At 38.6% G+C, this 19,792-nt stretch overlaps 1 protein-coding gene across 4 annotated transcripts in view; it reads right to left on the reverse strand.

Moving 5' to 3' along the window:
- Nucleotides 1-2,465: 2,465 nt before the first annotated feature.
- nckap1 (NCK-associated protein 1) overlaps nt 2,466-19,792 on the reverse strand; it is a 53,786-nt gene continuing 36,459 nt past the window's right edge. For 3 of the 4 annotated variants that reach the window (XM_038285638.1, XM_038285637.1, XM_038285636.1), the window contains 18 exons: nt 19,084-19,165; nt 17,805-17,863; nt 17,567-17,712; nt 17,349-17,481; nt 15,918-16,037; nt 14,377-14,516; nt 14,068-14,199; nt 12,633-12,851; nt 12,356-12,486; nt 12,154-12,251; nt 9,385-9,478; nt 8,856-8,938; nt 8,693-8,773; nt 8,511-8,604; nt 8,314-8,430; nt 5,796-5,905; nt 5,220-5,309; nt 3,636-3,752 (listed from right to left, as the gene is read on the reverse strand). In XM_038285638.1, coding sequence (XP_038141566.1) covers nt 3,636-3,752; nt 5,220-5,309; nt 5,796-5,905; nt 8,314-8,430; nt 8,511-8,604; nt 8,693-8,773; nt 8,856-8,938; nt 9,385-9,478; nt 12,154-12,251; nt 12,356-12,486; nt 12,633-12,851; nt 14,068-14,199; nt 14,377-14,516; nt 15,918-16,037; nt 17,349-17,481; nt 17,567-17,712; nt 17,805-17,863; nt 19,084-19,165 — 2,046 coding nt within the window. Of the gene's footprint in view, nt 3,753-5,219; nt 5,310-5,795; nt 5,906-8,313; nt 8,431-8,510; nt 8,605-8,692; nt 8,774-8,855; nt 8,939-9,384; nt 9,479-12,153; nt 12,252-12,355; nt 12,487-12,632; nt 12,852-14,067; nt 14,200-14,376; nt 14,517-15,917; nt 16,038-17,348; nt 17,482-17,566; nt 17,713-17,804; nt 17,864-19,083; nt 19,166-19,792 lie in introns of all 4 variants that reach the window. The other variant, XM_038285635.1, reaches the window with a different exon arrangement.

The raw sequence follows: 19,792 nt of genomic DNA on the forward strand, positions 1-19,792 counted from the left end.
CTAGAGGTGAACTCTATTAATCAATCTTGTTAAAACTGGATAAAGAGTCAACTTTTTTAATTCAAGCAGTTATACAAGTTAAATAATGAGCTTAAAGTCTGCTAACCTACTTAATGTGTTTGTTAAGAGTGATGACATAGATGCTGATCCTATAAACAAATTGTTAAATGATGTGTAGACTGTATGTGAAGCAATGAATTAGGAAATGTTGATGTCTAGACAGGACTGGCTGCAGGATATCCATATATGGTCTGGACCATGAGGTCATCACCTTCCATCCCTGACATGGACATGCAGCATCCCATTGACCCAGCTCAGCACGTAGCTCGGGAACTGGTTCCGAGCAGCAGATGAAACTGAGGTTTTGTCCGTCCCGGGGTTGAAAATCATTTTGTCAGGGCTAGTAGAGGAATATAAGCTTAGTGTACGCTTGAAGAAAATTTAGGTAAATATTTTGGGAAATGTAAGGGTTTTGGGATGAGCCAAATGAAAAGGAAGATTCAAGACTGAAGATGAGTCAGAAAAGAGGAAGTTTACGTCTGGAAGAAAGAAGTTTGGCGAGACCCAAACAGGAGTGATGTACTAAAGTACTCTGATGTTTGGTCAGAATGATTATTAGGATTAGGGTGTTTGACTATTATTCTGATAATTATTAGGAAACCAGAAACAAGGAAGTTGATGTCTGGAGGAGAGGAGTTCACCGACCTGAGAAGCTGATGTCCTGGGGAATTTGCAGTTTTGGGAACAACCTTTCCCCCCCTCCCTCCCTGACCTTACATGTCCGCCATAAGACATGAAAAAGGGTGAGGTCTCAACAAAAGCATTTTAGCGATTATAATTTAAGATCCTATTTCTGCCGTTTGCATAATTCTTGCTGCTTTTATGCTTCCTAATAAAAACATTTAGCTCCACTACCACAGGTCATTCATCCCTGCTGCAATCAGACTTTACAATGCAGCACTATCACTGCAATAAGTTGTGCAATAACTATATATATATATATATATATATATATATATATATATATATATATATATATATAGCTGTTTATAGTTTATGTACACTCACCGGCCACTTTATTAGGTACTCCATGCTAGTAACGGGTTGGACCCCCTTTTGCCTTCAGAACTGCCTCAATTCTTGGTGGCATAGATTCAACAAGGTGCTGGAAGCATTCCTCAGGGAGTTTGGTCCATATTGACATGATGGCATCACACAGTTGCCGCAGATTTGTCGGCTGCACATCCATGATGTGAATCTCCCGTTCCACCACATCCCAAAGATGCTCTATTGGATTGAGATCTGGTGACTGTGGAGGCCATTTGAGTACAGTGAACTCATTGTCACGTTCAAGAAACCAGTCTGAGATGATTCCAGCTTTATGACATGGCGCATTATCCTGCTGAAAGTAGCCATCAGAAGTTGGGTACATTGTGGTCATAAAGGGATGGACATGGTCAGCAACAATACTCAGGTAGGCTGTGGCGTTGCAACGATGCTCAATTGGTACCAAGGGGCCCAAAGAGTGCCAAGAAAATATTCCCCACACCATGACACCACCACCACCAGCCTGAACCGTTGATACAAGGCAGGATGGATCCATGCTTTCATGTTGTAGACGCCAAATTCTGACCCTACCATCCGAATGTCGCAGCAGAAATCGAGACTCATCAGACCAGGCAACGTTTTTCCAATCTTCTATTGTCCAATTACGATGAGCTTGTGCAAATTGTAGCCTCAGTTTCCTGTTCTTAGCTGAAAGGAGTGGCACCCGGTGTGGTCTTCTGCTGCTGTAGCCCATCTGCCTCAAAGTTCCACGTACTGTGCGTTCAGAGATGCTCTTCTGCCCACCTTGGTTGTAACAGGTGGTTATTTGAGTCACTGTTGCCCTTCTACCAATCAATTTATCAATCAATCAATGAGGACATTTTATTTTCTGAGTAATCCATGTTTTGGAAAGATGGGTGTGAATTCTTATTTTAGAGTGTGGATGTCTTTTAAAGGTTGCTTATAGCCAAAACCTAAACATTAACCTTGGGGCTGGATTTGTCACTAAAAATACAAAAAAAACATTATTACAACAGGCGTTGGGATAAGGGTAGGATCCGTTGTGAAATGCGGATGACATCAGGATCCGAAACATCCGTGGCCGCTAGATCTTTCAACCTGGGTGTTGCAAGACGTGAGGAGACAAGTCATACCCGCCCCACCATAAACATCTCAGACCTACAAGTCTACAAGCCTAGAGATGCAGGAAGCCAGCTGGGTTTCACAGCTGTTACTCTTTATCATCTTAACAGGTGCAAGGGCTGCATTAATAAAGTTCTACCTTTTCACTTTTGGACTGAAGAATAAACGTTTAAAACAAAATAAAATGTTGCAGATGTTTTTTTTTTTACTCATAATCCAAAATTGTAAAATACAATTCAGAACACCAAGAGAAAATCCAGTAAGAAAGTCAGCAGGAGTGTTAACATATATAGATTTATTTTGTCTTATTGCAGCTCCACATTGGTTTGTAGTTTAACAGGCCAGAGATGATCCATTTGCTTTTTCAGAAGAGGAACTGGTTCCATTTCTTTCCCGTTTATAAAGTTAAGCACAACAGATGATTAAAAACTTTAGTGTGGATGGTCAGCTTTTAACAGCAGCTGCTCTAATTGTCAGCTTCCAGGGTGTTAAAACGGGACGAGGAAAACACCCAATCTGCCTCTTTCCAAAGGCCGCAGAGTGAAGAGCTGAGGGGGAACGTTTCTGTCACTCCTTCCCTCCGGAAAAAATAGTGTTTTGTTCCGCTTAAAGCCGCAAGTTTGAGAAAAAAGAAAAATGGCATTGCGCACCATCAATAATCAAACACTTTCACCACTTCCAAGCCCTGATACACAAAATGTTAAGTGTCAACACATTTGGCAAACGGTCATTGTTGTCATAAAAATAAACAAAAATATTAAAAACAGACAGTTCACATCAAAGTAGAATACAGACGGCACATCTTTACCCACAAACGCTTCGTGTTACAGCTACCTAGAAAAAAAACAAGAAAAAAAAGAACAGGAAGAAGCATCACCGTGTTATACAAATGTTGAGTTTTTTTAAGCAACAAAAGTTCCTTAGGTTAGGGGGTTCGTATCGGATATCTGTCAGTGTGTGTCCGTACAGTTTGTGGAAACCGGCAGGTAACGCATCTCTCAGCATCAACACAGGAATCCTTAACAACAAATAAAAGGTCAAAGAACCCCACAGCACGGCAGAATCATTGCATTCCCAAAATAAGCATCCAAATCAACACACAGGTCTCAGCTGGACCATAGAAATCTCAAATTGTCTATTAAAATAAGAAACAAAAGGAATATTTCAGTGTCAGCTTTATATATATACTATATCTTTATATTTTTGTTCATTAAAACATCATATAATAATAATAAAAGTTGTTGCAGTGGTTATGGTCCCGCGCAACATGATGGAAAACAAGGATAGAAATAAAGACACTGATCCCCCACTTCATCCAGCTCTGTGTGTTTTAGTGTGTTTGGCTTAATTAGTGCGTTATGTCGATAGTGTCGGTTATCAGGGAGCGGAGTCCTTGATGGATTAGTGTTTTCGCGCAGTGTTTTTCTATGTACATGTGAGCATCTCTATGCGCTGGCGCTGATGCTCTGTTTGTAGACGGCATGGTAGGCGTTTCGCAGCAGGACGTAAGGGAAGCAGGACTCCAGCAGGTCCATGGTCAGGAAGGGAGACTCCTGCACAATCTGGAGAGAGAAGACAAACATTTCTTCAGTAGAATCACATTTGTTCTTTGATTTAAACAAACATTTGTTGCACTGGTTTGAAATTGTTTAGGGTTTTTTTTTCTTTAATCTATAAAGTTAACAGAAGGCGTCTAATATAAACAGGTCAAAGCTAATTAGAAGCTTCTCTACGAGTTTTAAGGTCAGCTTTGTTTGTCCATTTCAGGACAGTTTCAGTAGGAGGAGGAGTTTAAATCAGGAAACCATTTTGCTGCAGCAGCCAGAGTAGTGGTTCCTTCTTCAACCAGTTTTTAACTAAACATAAGCAACCATGGCAGAGCATCTGGTTGTAGCTGGAGTTTTATACATGAATCGTTTATAAGAGTGAACTTTCTGTCACTGTTTGAAGCAAAAATTGTTTTAGAAATACAAAAAAACAAATTTTGTAAATTCAAATTTTAAAACGAAATGCAATCAAAATAATTAAACTTTGAAAAATGTTTTCTGAACAAAAAAAAGCTTCATGAGCAGCTCTGCTGTTTTCTTTTCAAATTTATTTTTTCACATTTCATTTTTGTCTAGTTTAAAATTTTTATTTATTTTTTTTTTTACAGATTTTTTTATCTTAGTATTTATTTTTTAATTAATGTTTTTCAGATCAAGTTTTCTTAATTGCATGCTTTGTAAATTGCACTTTACTCTTCACTTCTTAGCGTCAGTATGGGCCTTAAAGTGAAGAGAATGAATCTGTGAAACTATTTCAAAAGAATATAATGCAAGCTCAGAAAATACATTTTAAGTAAAATCTATCCAACTATCTATCAATCCATCTATACACATATATAGATATATAATTTTTAGAAAACTAATTACATTTAAAAGAAAACGTTCTAATCAATTATAAAATTTTTTTAAAAAGACTTAAAATTTTGCTGTTTTCTCAAATCTTACTTTTTCAAATTCTCTTTTTTATTTTGATTTTTTTCAAGGTTATTTTTTTATATTTTTAAAATTCTATTTTTGAAATAAATATTTTATGTGAAGCAAATAGTATTTTCCAAGTATGAAAAAAATTGTAAAATAATTTGAAAAAAAAAAAAATAAAATAGGGTGGAAAAAAAGTAGAAATTAGCCAGAGAAATCTGAGGAAATAGCAAAGTTATTCTAAAACCTTTTTGATATATATATACGTTTTTCAAAGTTTCATTTTAGGATTTCATTTTTTTCTATTTCCATTTACAAAACCTGATATTTGCTGGAAACAAACAAACTGAATCCAAACACAGAGCAGTCTGAATGTTTGATTAACAGTAAAACCATAAACGCATACAGCTGAAAAACATTTCTTATTGCTGATGAAGATTCTCAGTCATCCAGGTCCTAAAAGTTCAAAAAAATCCACTGCTCTTCAAATCTTGGAAACCAAGTCCAGAGGATTTTTTTGAACTTTTATGGAACATTTCTTATAGCTTCCCGTCCTGTTCTCACCATGTCCAGCAGCAGGTAGACGGACTCTCGGTTTCTTGTGGTCATCTTGTCGGTTTCCTGGCCAATCTTCAGGAGGCTGGATGAGGCCAGCTGCAGAGACGAGAATGAAGACATGTGGCTGAGACGTTACACGTTAGCTAAACAGAGCTGCGTTCATTTCAGTCACATCTCCTTAAAATGATCCGTCTGCTCCGCTCCACCTGAGGATTGCATGAGATGTGCTGACAGAACGGAGGCAAGTCGATTAGGAATCATGCTAACATCTTTTAACAAAAAGCTGAGACCTGCTTCAAACTGACAGCAGCGAAAAAACAAAAGAACCCGAGTGCAGAGATGAGACACAGCAGGCAGTGTTTCTGGTTCAATGAGAATATAACCAGCTTTACCGTTTAAATAATTCTGCTCAGCACTGTAAGAATTTTAAACCAAACTGTCATATCTATAGTTTATAAAACGTTCTAACCTTTTCTTCTCCAAGGTTTAGAGATTGAAATATAATGTTTGTGCAAAGAACCGAAGCAACAGCAGCAAAAACTATTTAAACAGTTCTATTAGAAATGAAATCAAATATCTTACAGCCAGGAACTCCTTCAGGCGGTCCTCTATGCTTCCCTTGTGGATGGTGAAGAGCGCTGCAGCAATCTGATTGATGGCTTTGGCCAAACAGTGGATGTTATTGCAGTGGCCTGCAGGGGGCAGCAAATACAAACTCTTGAAACACCAAGAACATTTTCTTCCTTTTTATTTTTTACTCCTTTACTTGAAATCCATCAAACAGCTTAATGTATAATATATTGTGGAGCATTAGTTGAATGAAATGGAGCGCATTGTGAGTGAAAGGGGGCGCCGTTATGCGGACGTGTACAAAGAAACGCCGTTGGTAAAAGCAATTGTTGGCAAAGACGAGGTCTGCATACCAACCAGAGCCGAGCCGACGCTAACTTATTATCCTCTTTAGGAGCCTCTTATTAACACTGCAGCCTTTCATTTCAAGGTTGTTAGGCGGCAGTGTCTTCATAATTCACCCTCTGACTGACAAATGTCTTTGATAGCTTATCAAAAGCCTCATTCAACTACGACGGCTTCTACTGGGGGAAATCCTTCTGTTGCCTCTATTCATCCTTTTATTAATACACACAAGATTTGATACATCAATATAAATAAATAGGCTCTGAAAATCAGAGCTTATATCGACTATAGAGCTTTCAGGCTATAAAATACTCCCAACTTATTGGCTTAAATCAACATTGAGGGAAAATGTGCTGTAATTAGGAAAGAAAACTCATTTTTAGGATCAAATGGTCAGTAAATTACATTTCTAAAACAAACAACCATCAGTTTGAAGGTTGTTTGTACCTTTTTATTATCTAACCTTAATATAACTGGATCTAAATCCCATTTTAAAGCGTGATGGAAAGCGTGACTTGCAGCTGTGATACATGAGCAGTTCTGCTATGCACTGAAAGATCATGAGCATCATGTTAATTGTTCCTCCTCATGCTCAGTTCCCCCTAAATAAACACTAAAGTACTGGAAATCAACCTCTGGATCAGGTTCTCTCTGATGAACCTGCTTCTTCCTTCAAAAGTCATTGCAGTGATTTTCCACCCGGTTTGAGAAAACTGTGCAGTTTCTGATTTGCGTTGAGATCTGAGCTGCTTAATAAAGTCAGGGTTTATACAGTAATGAGTAACTCTAATTTAATATTCTTTAATGCTCTCAGAAATCATTTTAATGCCATCACAACGACTACCCATGACTCTCATAGAACACGGAAAAATCCTTTGTCATCTTTACTTTAACCTGACTCTGCCAGATGGATTTGCTCCGCATATCCATCTGGAAACCTTCCGTTGAAGTAATTTTGGGAAGGGGCGAAAATATTGGTTAGCTGATTGGCCTATGTTGGTGATAGACGGGCCAAATAAACCAATCAGATCAACGAAGCATATGACGTACTAACAGAGCGACGACGAAAACACAACCACAAGCCAATTGATAGATCAAACTCTTGCCGAAACCAGTCAGAAGAGCAAAAACATCTTTTCCTCTGAGAAAAGCCTCCAGAGCAGTGTTTTGCTCTTCTTTCAGTGAAGAAATACTCTGTAATTCCGATAAAACTTGCTCGATAGCCACGCTAACGCTAGTTTCATCGGCTGAAGCCGCCATGTTCTTTAGACTGAACTGTCGCGCTTCTCGTTGCGTCACACCTCAACCCGCCTCAAAGCCAACGCTGATTGGACGTTCGTTTGGTGAACGGCTCCAAACGTTCTTTAACGGAGAGTCTCCAGACTGATCTGCGAGTGAAACCTTGAAAGCTCGCGAGATCAGGATGGTCTCACCAGGCTAGCAGCCATGTCCCAAATTCCTCGTTTTCCAGCCACTTTTGTTGAAACGTGCATTTTCCTATTCTCTACCTTTTCTCCGCCTCGAGCTTCTATTCGGAACATACGGCGTTACCATCAATTGGAAGTAGTTCCGTGCAAATATAACGCGATATAATATATCTGGCAAAGTTGTTTTTATAAACATACTTTAAAAACAATAAAAAGAAATAATTTTAAAAGCCACGGTAATCACATTTAATGAATTCCAACAAAGGCCTTCATTTAAAACAATAATTTAATGACTTTTAATGACCCGTTGAAATCCTGCATGTTCATCTAAAGTTGTTTGTCTTGACTGAAAAGCATTTTCCTGAAAATCCAGGGATTTTTTTTCAATAATAAAAAAAAACTAAAAAATAATAAATAATTAAACAAAAAAATGAAATAAAAAAGAATATGAATATATTTTCTAACATATTTTTATGTTGGCTGTATTTTATATTCCAATTATCAATAACGTGTAGAATGTATTTTTTTTTTTTTACTTAAACCTGTTTATAAAATGAACCAAACAGAAACATATTAAGCTGAATTTAGTTGAACAGCATAAGAAAAGTGAAACTCCCGGAACAGCGACGTCAAACTATAATTTACCGCTGATTTTCTTTACTACATCTAAAAACGCGGCAGACACTCTGGACGAAATCAGTCGTCTTTATTTTGTTGGAATAAATAGAAATCAGCAACCCAACACCACAGAGACTTACCCTCAATGGCAGGGCTGTACTGTGACATCACATTGCTGGCGAGCGTCGGCAAGGAAACGGCCACGAACACCATCAGCAGACATGCGATTTTATACTCCTCCTCTGGACTGTTGTTCTCTGCAAACAGCCAACCAAAGCAGGCTCTTAGAAACAGGCTGGAAGTTGCGTCGACAAGGCTGCACCGGCTCGTGACTCACCGCTCTTTTGAGAGGATAGCGCCACCACCAGCGCGGGGTCGATCTCGCAGGGTAAACCGGCTGCTGAGGACAGCTCGTAGACGTTCATGGCCACCTGGAAACAGGAAACGCACTCGCTCAGGTCAGCATGAAGGCAGGAAAATGGTTTCCTGGTGGCTGATGTGTGTGTGAGTGTGGTCCACCTTCATGTCTGTCTCTCGAGGGATGTGGTCCTTGAAATCCTCCACGGAACTGACCAGGAATGGAATGTGGCATGACAACACCTGAAAGAGGACAGGACAGAGCCAGGAGGAGTGAGATGGTGGAACCTGCCTCGCCTCACTGCTGTGACTGGGTTTGTCTTACATCTCTCAAAGCTTCCTGAGCGAGAGAACGGAAGGACAAGATGACACCAATGATGGTCATCCTCTTCAGAACGCTGTCCACAGCTGCAAACACATAGGAAAACCCTCAAACTTAATACAATAAAAGAAGCAGCAAACAATGGTCTTTGGCTCTTATCTTATCATCTTTTTTCCTTTTTCTCCTTTCCTGTCCTACTTACATTGCAGTGTCCATATAATCTATAAAACTCCCTGGATGAATTATAATAAAGCTGTTTAAATGCATAAATCAAGTGGAACACTATAGTCGTACTGCTCCACTTGTGAAAGGAAAATCTGTTGAGCTCTTTTTGGCATCAAGACAATTATTCTTATTGCCACATTGCCAGACAGGACACTGTTGAAAATGTTTTTTTAAATGGTGGACTAAAAATGGAAATATGTGAACCCTTTAGCGCCGTGGGCTAAATGCTACGTATGAAAGGTGTGCAACAGAATGATCATCACTGAATCTGCCTGCAGGGCTGAGAGGGGAGCGCCTCCATGCTTACAGGTGAGTTTCTTGAAGAGTGCGGCCATGTGGTCCGGTTTGTCGAAGCTTGTCCTCATCTGGGTCAACACCTCCACGTTTTCCACCACCAGTTTCTACAGACAAGATCAGCAGAAATAAGAGCATTTTACAGAGGAATGTAAGATACTATAGATCAACAGATACAGATTATTGTGGCTAGGGATGAAAGACAACAATCAACATGATTAATCGCCAATTAATACTTAATAGATCAAAGTTTGTTCCGTCAAATTATTGATAATTTATTTAGAAGAAACATTAGAAACAGGAATAGATCCAGAGTCCTTTCCACAGGATTATTTACATTGTTTAACGGAGACAATGAACTTTAACCGGTTCTGTTTGTAAATACCAACAGTGGATACATTCTTTCAGCTGTCACCTAAATAGGCCCGTTTAGCAGAGCTGCATGAAGGAGCAGTGGAACTTCACTCCTGTGCTCAGAGGGAACCATGTGGTGAAAGAGAAGTGGAGGGAGTTACTCAAAGTGCTTCTAATGTGATAGAAAACCTCATGCTAGTAATAAACATGGTAAGCTTTGAGGGATAATAGACTTCATGGTGCTAAGTTTGAACTTTTCTCTGGGAGCAACTAGACCCCGGGGTTCTGACGCTGCTAACAGCAAACAGTCTCTACCAGCACTAGGGATGGGAATAGAAAACCGGTTCCTGTTCAGAACCGGTTCCGTGTGTTCCAATCCCTTGGCACCGTTTGGCAGCTCGCTTCACGGTTCCCTTAACGGTTCCAGGCAGCCCAGCGCTAGGCAGCAAGACTTTATGTCATGTTTTCTACGTAAGATACGTCACGTTTTTTATGCAAGTTAAGCCAGGCGTACGTCTAGAAAAACAAAACAAAAAAATGACGCCATTTTTTTGTTTTGTTTTGATGTAAAGTGGTAATAACATCCGCGGGAGGAAATATATCCAACATGCAGAAACACCTGCGCACACAACATGGCATACATTTGAACAAATGCCGTGTTTTTGATGCTTCCAGACAGAAGCTAAAGTTACGACCTGCATGGAAGGAAACTCTGGTGGTAAGTAGCTAGTTTTCTATCACTGGCTTAATGTGGTTCCTGGTAAGTCATATGACATTTCTGGAAATAAACCAGTTTCCTACCTCTCTTTGGGGTTATTAAACAGTGAGAGAAAGGTGATGCTCAGGGTAGATGAGTTTACTTCCCAAAACTGTACAGTAATGTTTTTTCATTAAACGGTTGCCTTCTACATTAGAGTTAGATGATTGTGATGAGCAGGGTATCCTGGCTGGATCAGCTCCCGCTCACTGCCTTCTGTTTTCACCGAGGCAGGCAGAAATAGAATGTCTTAGGTGAAGGTAGATGAATGTCACCGTGCACTTAGCACGTTCATTGTTTCATAGAATCAATAAGAGAATCGATAAGGGAATCAGAAACGTGAAAATCTCATCAATTCCCAACCCTAACCAGCACTGACTTCTGGATTACACTAAAAACAGAAAACTAAATTTACAGCTGCCTCCGGCTTCATGAAATGAAATGACAGTAAGTCAGAGTGACAAACCCTGCCTACAAATAAAAGTTCTTCATCTGTTAAAATTGCAATTCCTGTCCGTTTCTCAATCTGTGTGCTTGTGCCTTCTCATGTAGTCGTGAAACGTCATCATCCTCAGCCCTAGTACAGTTCCAATTCACAGAACAGCAGACCTAGAACGGACAAAGGCCCCGGATGCTGTTCTCACCCCTCCCTCTTTACCCAGCATGCATCAGAGCAGACTTGTCTGTTCTTGAGATTGACAGCTATCCCATCATGCACTGCAGCAGCAGCAGCTTCTAATGCAGCACTCACAGAGCTCAGAGTATGAAGATAAAAGTTCTCTTTCCTGTTGCTGTTGTTCAATAAAAGGATGTTTTAAGATCCTTTAAGGCGAGAACATTATACTTTTAAGCGTCACTATGTGGCCCATTTACTGATTTAATGCGCAATTTAAAAACAAAATTCCAAGTTGAGAGGACCATGGCAACCAGCGAAGCTCCGAGGGCGGTGAGGATGTAGGGGCGTGTTTGTCTGACAATGGAGGGACATAAGGGCGAAAAAGAGCAGGGATCCAGGTGGAAAAAAAGGTCCCAGCGTTCTCGTGCACCTCGTTCTTCTAGCCGGTCCTTCATCATGAGTTGTTATCTGCCATGGCGGTCATAAAAGCAAAACAAGCTGGCCTCCTGTCTGCGGTCACCTACAATTTGGGAGAGGTGCAGCAGAGTGTCTGGGCAGGGGGCGGGGACGTCTTTTTGTTCACTGCGATACCTATGCAGACGACCTAGTTTCAAAGTATAAATCAGCCTTTATTCTGCTTGCTCCTGTTCTCCCCAAGTCCAGACTTTCCTGTGTTCTTCTCAAAACATACTTGGCGAGAACATGAGTCCGTACTCACGTCCTTGTGAATTAAGAAACAGCCCATGTCTTTTTTTTCCATCTTCTTTTCAATTCAGTAACATAAGAGGTTCCCTTTTTTTGTATATTGTATCCGTTTCATAGGTAAGAATTTTTTTTTTTTTTTTTTTTTTAGAAGACCTGCCCACAAATAGCATCGATATGCACCAAGGGCTAAATACTCATCAAATTAAATTATGTAGTTTCTGTCAGTTAAAAAACAGTGCATAATTTTTACCATAACATTTAGAAACACAATGAGGGTTTAAAAACTCAAAACAATAAAAACATAAAAATGTGTCTAAGGTCTCTGCATGTATGTGTGAATAGAAACATACCTTTAGCTCAGCAACCTGCGATGAGATGTGCCACATCAGACTCTCGCTAAGAAACTTCATCCCGTACGGCCCCAGCAGCTCGGAGAGGGAGCGCATTTCTGTAGACAAAACACCCACAAAAAAGCACAAGTTGTTTAGAATACTGTGTTCAAAGGTCCAGGAGGAGCAGCCAGCATCGGACGGATCGCAGCGGGGAGAGTACCAGAAATGTCGGAGTATTCCTCGGCGTTGAAGGTCAGCTCGTTCTCAGTAGGCAGGTTTACGAAGGCCTTCATGGCGGGGAAATAGGCAATGTGTCCGTTGCTGACCTGACGGAGCAACGTCTCCAGGTACCTGCACAGACCCACAACGCTCTTTTATTTGTTCTTCATCTTCTCTTACCAAGCAGAATAATACCATCACTGGTTGATAAAAGTATTGGATCCTTGTTAAAACCAGCAAAGGAAACTGAACCTTGGCAGACATTGAGTCTGACTCACCAGTTTGTGTATAAACTGGTGATGGTGGGTTCCCCATGGCTGTCCAGGTGCTGCGTCTGCTGCAGGAGGACGTTATTAAAAACTCGAGTAATGTCGATGGTGACGTAGTTCTCGATGGACTGCAGCACAGTCATGTAAGCCCGGACGCTGGTCAGCAGCTCGCTGGGCTTGGCGATCTCCTGAGTGGCCTGGTTGTACATGGTCATCCCAACTATAGACCTGGAGGTAGAGGGGAGGGTCAGAGGCTGAATGGAAATGACGACGCATTCTTTCTGCTTTGGAGTTATTATGCTTTATTTCAAAGTTTAATCCGAATTTCTGGATTAATACGGCTTTAATCTTTATTTCTTGTTATCCCTGAATGTTGTCTTTGCCCCTCCCTTATTACCCAGCATGCATCAGAGCAGACTTGTCTGTTCTTGAGATTGACAGCTGTCCCAGCATGCACTGCGGCAGCTGCACCTTCCAATGGAGCGCCCCCAGAGCTCAGAGCATTAAGTTAAAAGTTCTCTTTTCTGTTGTCGTTGTTGATTTCTTATTAACATTTTATATTTTTATGAAAACAGTAAAACAGAGATCTTCTGTTCCTCACATCCCAACTTATTTCTTACTCGTAAAAGTCTTAAACAGTCCACTAACGCTACTTTTATTTATTTCTAGTGGTTTCTCCCCACTCTGTTTGGACCAATGTTGCAACTGAAAGATTTAGTTTTGATTTCACTTTGTTCTACTCCAATGCTCCACACTTGTTAAATATAATCTGACTTCAGCTGTTTGATAATTAAGTTTAGTCAGATTCCATTATACTGCAATTGCAATCAATTGCCCGGCCTTAAAGACCTTCTAGGAATGTTGTGGCATCTTATCTGTAGCTGAGAGAAAGCGGCTGGATCAGCTGATGAGGAAGGCCAGCTCTGTGGTTGGATGTCCTCTGGACTCAGTGCAGGAGGTGGGAAACAGACGGATCCTAACTAAATGAACATCTCTTTTAGATAATGTCTCCCCCTCCATGCATGAAGCTGGTGCTGAACTGGAGAGCTCCTTCAGTGACAGACTGCTGCACCTTAAATGCACCAGGGAGCGTTATCAGAGATCCTTCCTCCCAGCAGCTGGAAGACTCCAGAACCACCACTGTTCCCAACAACCTCATTTAGTTGTTATTAATGCTGATTCTGCACAGTTTCTATCTTAGTCAGTTAAATAACCTGCTGCTGTCATTCTGCACATCTCTGATGTTGCTGCTATTTTCAAATATCCATTACTGTAAAAATGTCCATAGCTGCATATTGGTTATTTATTCTCCAGGTGAACAGTGTTTGTTTATCTTGTTACCACAATAAAGAATTTTCTATTCTAACTCCATAACCATGTAGTCAGTAACTAAACTGGACAAAAGTGTTAAAGTCTTTTAAAGGATGCTGTGTATGTTGGTTACTTGGTAAAGCGGATCTCCAGGTGCGAGGTGAGGTACTCTCTCGGTGTGAACGTGTGCTCCCACACCACCAGATTGGGAACGTAGTTGATGGAGAAGCAGAGCTCTGACAGCGCTGTGTGGAGCTTATCCAGACTGGGACGAAGGAAACAAACAAAGGAAGTCAGATAAGTTCCAACAGTTTGATAGAAGAAGTTAAAGCTAATGCTAAGTGCTCTCTAGCTCTGTAATGACAGGATTTTAAAGGAGACATAAAAGCGCGATGCTGAGTAAAGTGGGGAGAGTTTTGATCCAGTTGCTTCTGCTACTGACTTGGTGACCATTAGCCGGTTCTTCCTCATGCTCTCCACTCCAGGTTTTTCCCTCTCTTGCTCCCCCTTCTTTCCCGTTGCCTTCTTGCTCTTCTTATTCACAGCCTGGCTGATAGTTTTAGCGCAGTGTTTGGGCAGCAGCTGAGGAAGCAAACCGAAAAGAAAGAAACCAGGGCGATGCCATGTTTAGAACAGGGTTATCACACTTCAATTAACATCAAATTTAAAAAATTCCCACAAATATTTTACTCAAAATAAAAGGACCATGTGCGGCAGCAATGATCTCCTGCAACACTTGAAGTAATCAGAATAAACGGCTGATTGGACAATAAATGAGTCACATAAGCATATCCGTATGGATTTTATCCGTATGGATGAAATAACATCCATCTGAAGATGGGCAGCTTATTGGGGTCACGTTATTCTGAATGAGGCAAACTGACCTGAATGGGCCCGTGCTTAATGGGATACGTTTTCACTTGATACGCCATGTTTACATCACACATTTCTGATGAGCTGTTTCGTTCCAGTTGCTTTGGTCCATATAAACAGTAAAGGTCATTTTATTTTATTTTGTTTTTCAGTTCAATTACATTTCAGATCAGATATTTAATTATGTCCATGTCCAATCCACTCCAAAACTTTTGTTTTATAAATGGAAATTTAAAAAAGGATGCAATTCAGAACAAAAACTACTTTGTAATTAAAAAAGAGGTTTCGTAACTTTTCAGGTTTTTTTTTAGATTTAAAACAATTTTTTGCCCAAACTTGTATTTTTTTCCTTGTTTTATTTTTATACATATTATAATTGAATAATATGATTATAGATTGAACTTAAATAGATTTTTCCCAAATTTCTGTTTTGAAAATTGAGTTTTACCAAGTTCCTATTTTTTCCACTTGCCTTTTACAGATCATTCTTTTCCACTTCAAACCCACAATAAAAAGCTCCAAAAAATGTTGATGTTAAAATTTCTTGACAAATTTGTCTCAACTGCTATCAGCTGAGACAAATGTGTCAAGAAATTTTAAAACAATAAAATTTGATATCAGCTAAATATATAAGAAAACAGCTATATATATATATATATATATATATATATATATATATATATATATATATATATATATATATATATATGAAGTATAAACAAATTCAGACAAAAATAAATACGAGAAAAAGAGAAAAAAATACAATCATTTGCAAACGTAAAATCTAAGAAAACAGTAAAGTTTTCTCAGATTTGATCATGAAGTTTTTCTTAAGTTTTATCTCTGGGTTGCTTTTATTTATTTTTTTGCATACTCAGCTTGCAAATCTGGGACTAAATTTACTCCATATCACAGCCACTCTGCATACTTCCTGAAATCAAACTTGTCTGGGGATTATATGATATGAAACAAACCCAAGAAAGACAGCTTCCTGTTTTTAGTCAGTAAACTAATAAACTGTTGGGTTATTAGATGCTAAAGTTGCTGTAAACACAGAGAGGGAGGGAACAGGAAATAATCTTTCCTCAGTAGTAGTAGGCTAGTTCCTACCTGGTCGCTGAGAGTACACTGCTCAGTGCAGATGTCGGTGATCAGGTTCCTGGCCTGCTTGGCCATCTCATCCAGAAACATGTTGCACAGCGACAGGCTTCGATCCCCTATATGGTGACGCTGCAAAGAAAAGACCAACTCTCAACTGAAAATGTTTGACTATTTTTAAATATTACAAAAACAAACTTTGAATTTATCAGTTTACATTTTATGTAGAAAAAAACCCCAACAAATGGTTGATGGTGGAGAGAAAATTTAACATAGTGTTAAAATAGTTTTACAACAAAAATGTTAAGGGATAAAAATGGAGCTAAATTTGGGCCATAAGTGTTGTTCATTTTTTTTTTTACTTTTAAAAAAAGAATAAGAAATATAAAAAAAAAGAAAAAGTATTTTTTAAACTGTTAAAAAAAGTACGCCAAAATAATGAAGACATGTCTCACAATGTGAAATTATAAAATAAATATTACTTCTCAAAACCTTATATATATATATATATATATATATATATATATATATATATATATATATTAGGGGTGGGTATTGCCAAAGAAGTCACGATTCGATTCGAATCACGATTCATAGGCCACGATGCGATTCTATCACGATGTATCACGATACTTGAATTATTGCGATGCATTGCAATATTTTCTCCTCCATGTTTTGTTTTTGATGGCTCGGCGCAGTATCCCGCGGCCGGAAATGCTTGTGACACAAGGCAGCGTGCGTCAACACATTTGCAGCGACATCTACTGGACTGGAAGTTGTATTACACTTGTTTTTGGCTGATGTTCGCCAACCATTCATGCAATTTTATTTATTCATTTTTTTAAATTAATAATCGATTCTTGGCATTAAGAATCGATGCAGTAGATCACGAAAATTAGAATCACGATGCATCATTATCACGAGTATTTTGCACACCCCTAATATATATATATATATATATATATATATATATATATATATATATATATATATATATATAACATAAACATAAAGTATTGATTATGTGTGAAAGACAGTTCTAATTCCCACGCTTCCTGAATGCAGCAACTTGGAATATTTTATTCAGGCAACAAAGCTGTCAGTCATCATTCCATCCAAGTCCCGCCCCCACACTGAGGGGCCAGCAGTTTGAATATGAAAATAAATTCCATCTGAAACAGAAAAATAAACCTGAAAACTAGTTTTAAACTTTTATTTTAAGTTTACTTTTTTTTTTTATCTCAGTTTTAATAAATTAGAGATTGAAATGATTTAAATCGGTTTTAAAAAATGGGGGAAATTCATGGCCCAAATTTACCTCCATTAGTTTAAAAAATACCTTTGTTATAGTTTGCAGTTTCAAAATTAGTTTTAAGTTTCAAATTTTTTTTAGTTTTTGATCAGAATATTTGCCTCACTGAGGCAGGCTTGCAGCTCCCTCACCTCCTCAGGACAAAGCTCATGTGTGCAGGACATGAAGTGAGCGCAGAGCAGAGGGAAGCAGATGGAGTGTCGGCTTTGGGAGGGAAGCTCCAAACACTGCTGGAACATCTTTTCAAATGCACGGCTGTAGAAACTGGAAACAGCAACAAGAAAAGGGGAGAATATAGAGAAGATTTCTAATCATCAAAAAGTAACTAGTGGCAGATTTTCTTTCTTACCAGAAGATAGACAGGTCCGATGTCTCCACCAACATCTCCACTAGGGAATCCACCATCTTTGTGTGGAAGATGATGGTGTTCATCATTTTACCCAGCTCCTTGTGGTCCGCTATACCGAGGCTTGCCTTAGAAACGCTGGTGTAAGCCTGGGGGAGAAGGAAACAAACGCGTCAAAAAGAAAGGGGGGGGGGGGGGGGGGGGGGGGGAACAGCCAAAATGTTTCCCGCTGTGTTTCTACCTGCAGCCTGAACCAGTCCAGTCTCATCCCCCTGAAGTCAAACACATCTCCATCTTCCACTGAAAGAAACCAGTCATTTACTCAGATATGAAAACTAAAATGATCATTCTTTTAAAAGCTTCAACACCAGAAAACAAAACACCTTCAGTATGAAGAGCGGCATTACAGCCGCTTCATTTTCTTTAAACATCGGACAATGAATTTAAAATAGATGTATATCAAAACCCAATTAAACGTATACTAAGTTATCACACCAGTATATTTATGATTGTCAACAGCAAAAACATTATAAAAACACTTTATAAAAACAAAAAACATAATTTCATGTACAGGTATACTTTTTGTGCATAAATCTTGCCCTTGTGAAGCTTTGTTTTGCATGATCTGATATGATGAAAATAATGTACCAGTTTAATAATGGAGAAGCTATTAGTTAGCTTTACATTTTTTTGATACATAAAAATACATTTTTTTCTGGTAATGTATTTATTTAAGAGCAACTATACAAATTAACAAACACCTAGAAAAAGTACAGTATATTCTATTATTTTCCATGTGAATCAGAGATTGTTTTTTCTTCTTTGCCTTTTCTAAAAAGTGCTTTAAATGAGTCCTAACCTGTCTTTATCCACGCTGGACAGGGAAAGCACAATAAAGCGTTAAGCCTCACTGCATCCTGTTAGCCAAGCCTTTTAGCTAAACCAGGTCCTGGGAAAAGACACAGTGTCTCCATCTGTCTTTAGATTGCTGATTAATGTTCAGCTGATCAGGTTCTAACACCTTAACCTCAAGCTTTGCTTGGTGTTTGCTTTAAGTAACTCCACTTCATTTTTTTGTGCCACTTCTCTCTCTCTCAAATCGTCTCCAACTTCTGCAACTCGACTCGTCAATCAGCAGCACTATGACTAAGACAACAGTTCTTGTCAGCAGCTTTCAACGAGAGTCAATAGCCAAAGATTTTTGAGCGAAAAATTCCACAATGAACGAAACAGCTTTACACGTGATTAAAGATCAAATATTTATCTTGCACATAAAAAAAATAAACAAAATATATATATATAAATATATTTTTTGAAATATTTAAATTTTATAATTATATCTGTTTTTTGTATGTCTTAATCAAGGTCATCGAGTGGGTTGGGTGGCGCCCTCTATTGGCCAGCCGCTACTTGCTCACTGGCTCAGGACCCCCAGTGATTGGTTCCTTGGTCCAATTCCATTTTTTACCTTTAGAGTTTTTCTTCTGACACAAACATCACAGAGTTACATTGAAACTGACCTTGCTTGACGCTCAGGGAGGTCATGGTGTTGACAAATGAAGACATGATGATAGATTCATCCTCTGGACAAACCGACAGGTTCTGTTTAAACAAGCCCAAAAACAGAAATTAAAATAGAACCAGGTTTTTCCAGAGAGGACCGTTCTGTTTTTTTTTTTTCTTCACTAATTTTGTTTTTTAAAGGAATGACAACAAAGATAGAAATCTGTACTTTGTTTTCTTCCGTTAGCAAAGACAACATTTTGTGAACTGAAACTTAAAAATAAATAAATGCAAAAAGTGAAAGAAGACCTATTTGTTAAAAGATGGGGGAAATGGCTGAAATATAAGGAGATACTGGATGTTACATAACTATATACAGGCTCTGTTATGGTGTTATGCTTTGGTTTGGTTTTTTTTTTTGTTCTGTGCTTTTTTTTTTATATTCCATATTGCCTTGGAATGTATCGTTTACTGAGTTAACAAAATAAATAAATAAAGATTGAAATAAATAAATAAATAAATAAATGCAGTTTGGATATGAAACTTTAAAACACTTCTTAATCAATAAGGTTCAGATAGTAACTTTGCTGTTTTCTTTTTTTTTTTCACGTTAATGTAACATGTTATTTTCTCATTTATTTTATTTTCGTATCAAATTTCTTTTTTTCCCCCCTCAGTTTTTCAGATTGAGTTATACTGACTGTATTCTTTTCAAGTTGTGTTTCA

This window comes from Cyprinodon tularosa, unplaced genomic scaffold (genome assembly GCF_016077235.1).
Source record: "Cyprinodon tularosa strain WSP-4 unplaced genomic scaffold, ASM1607723v1 ctg213, whole genome shotgun sequence".
Lineage (NCBI taxonomy): Eukaryota > Metazoa > Chordata > Actinopteri > Cyprinodontiformes > Cyprinodontidae > Cyprinodon > Cyprinodon tularosa.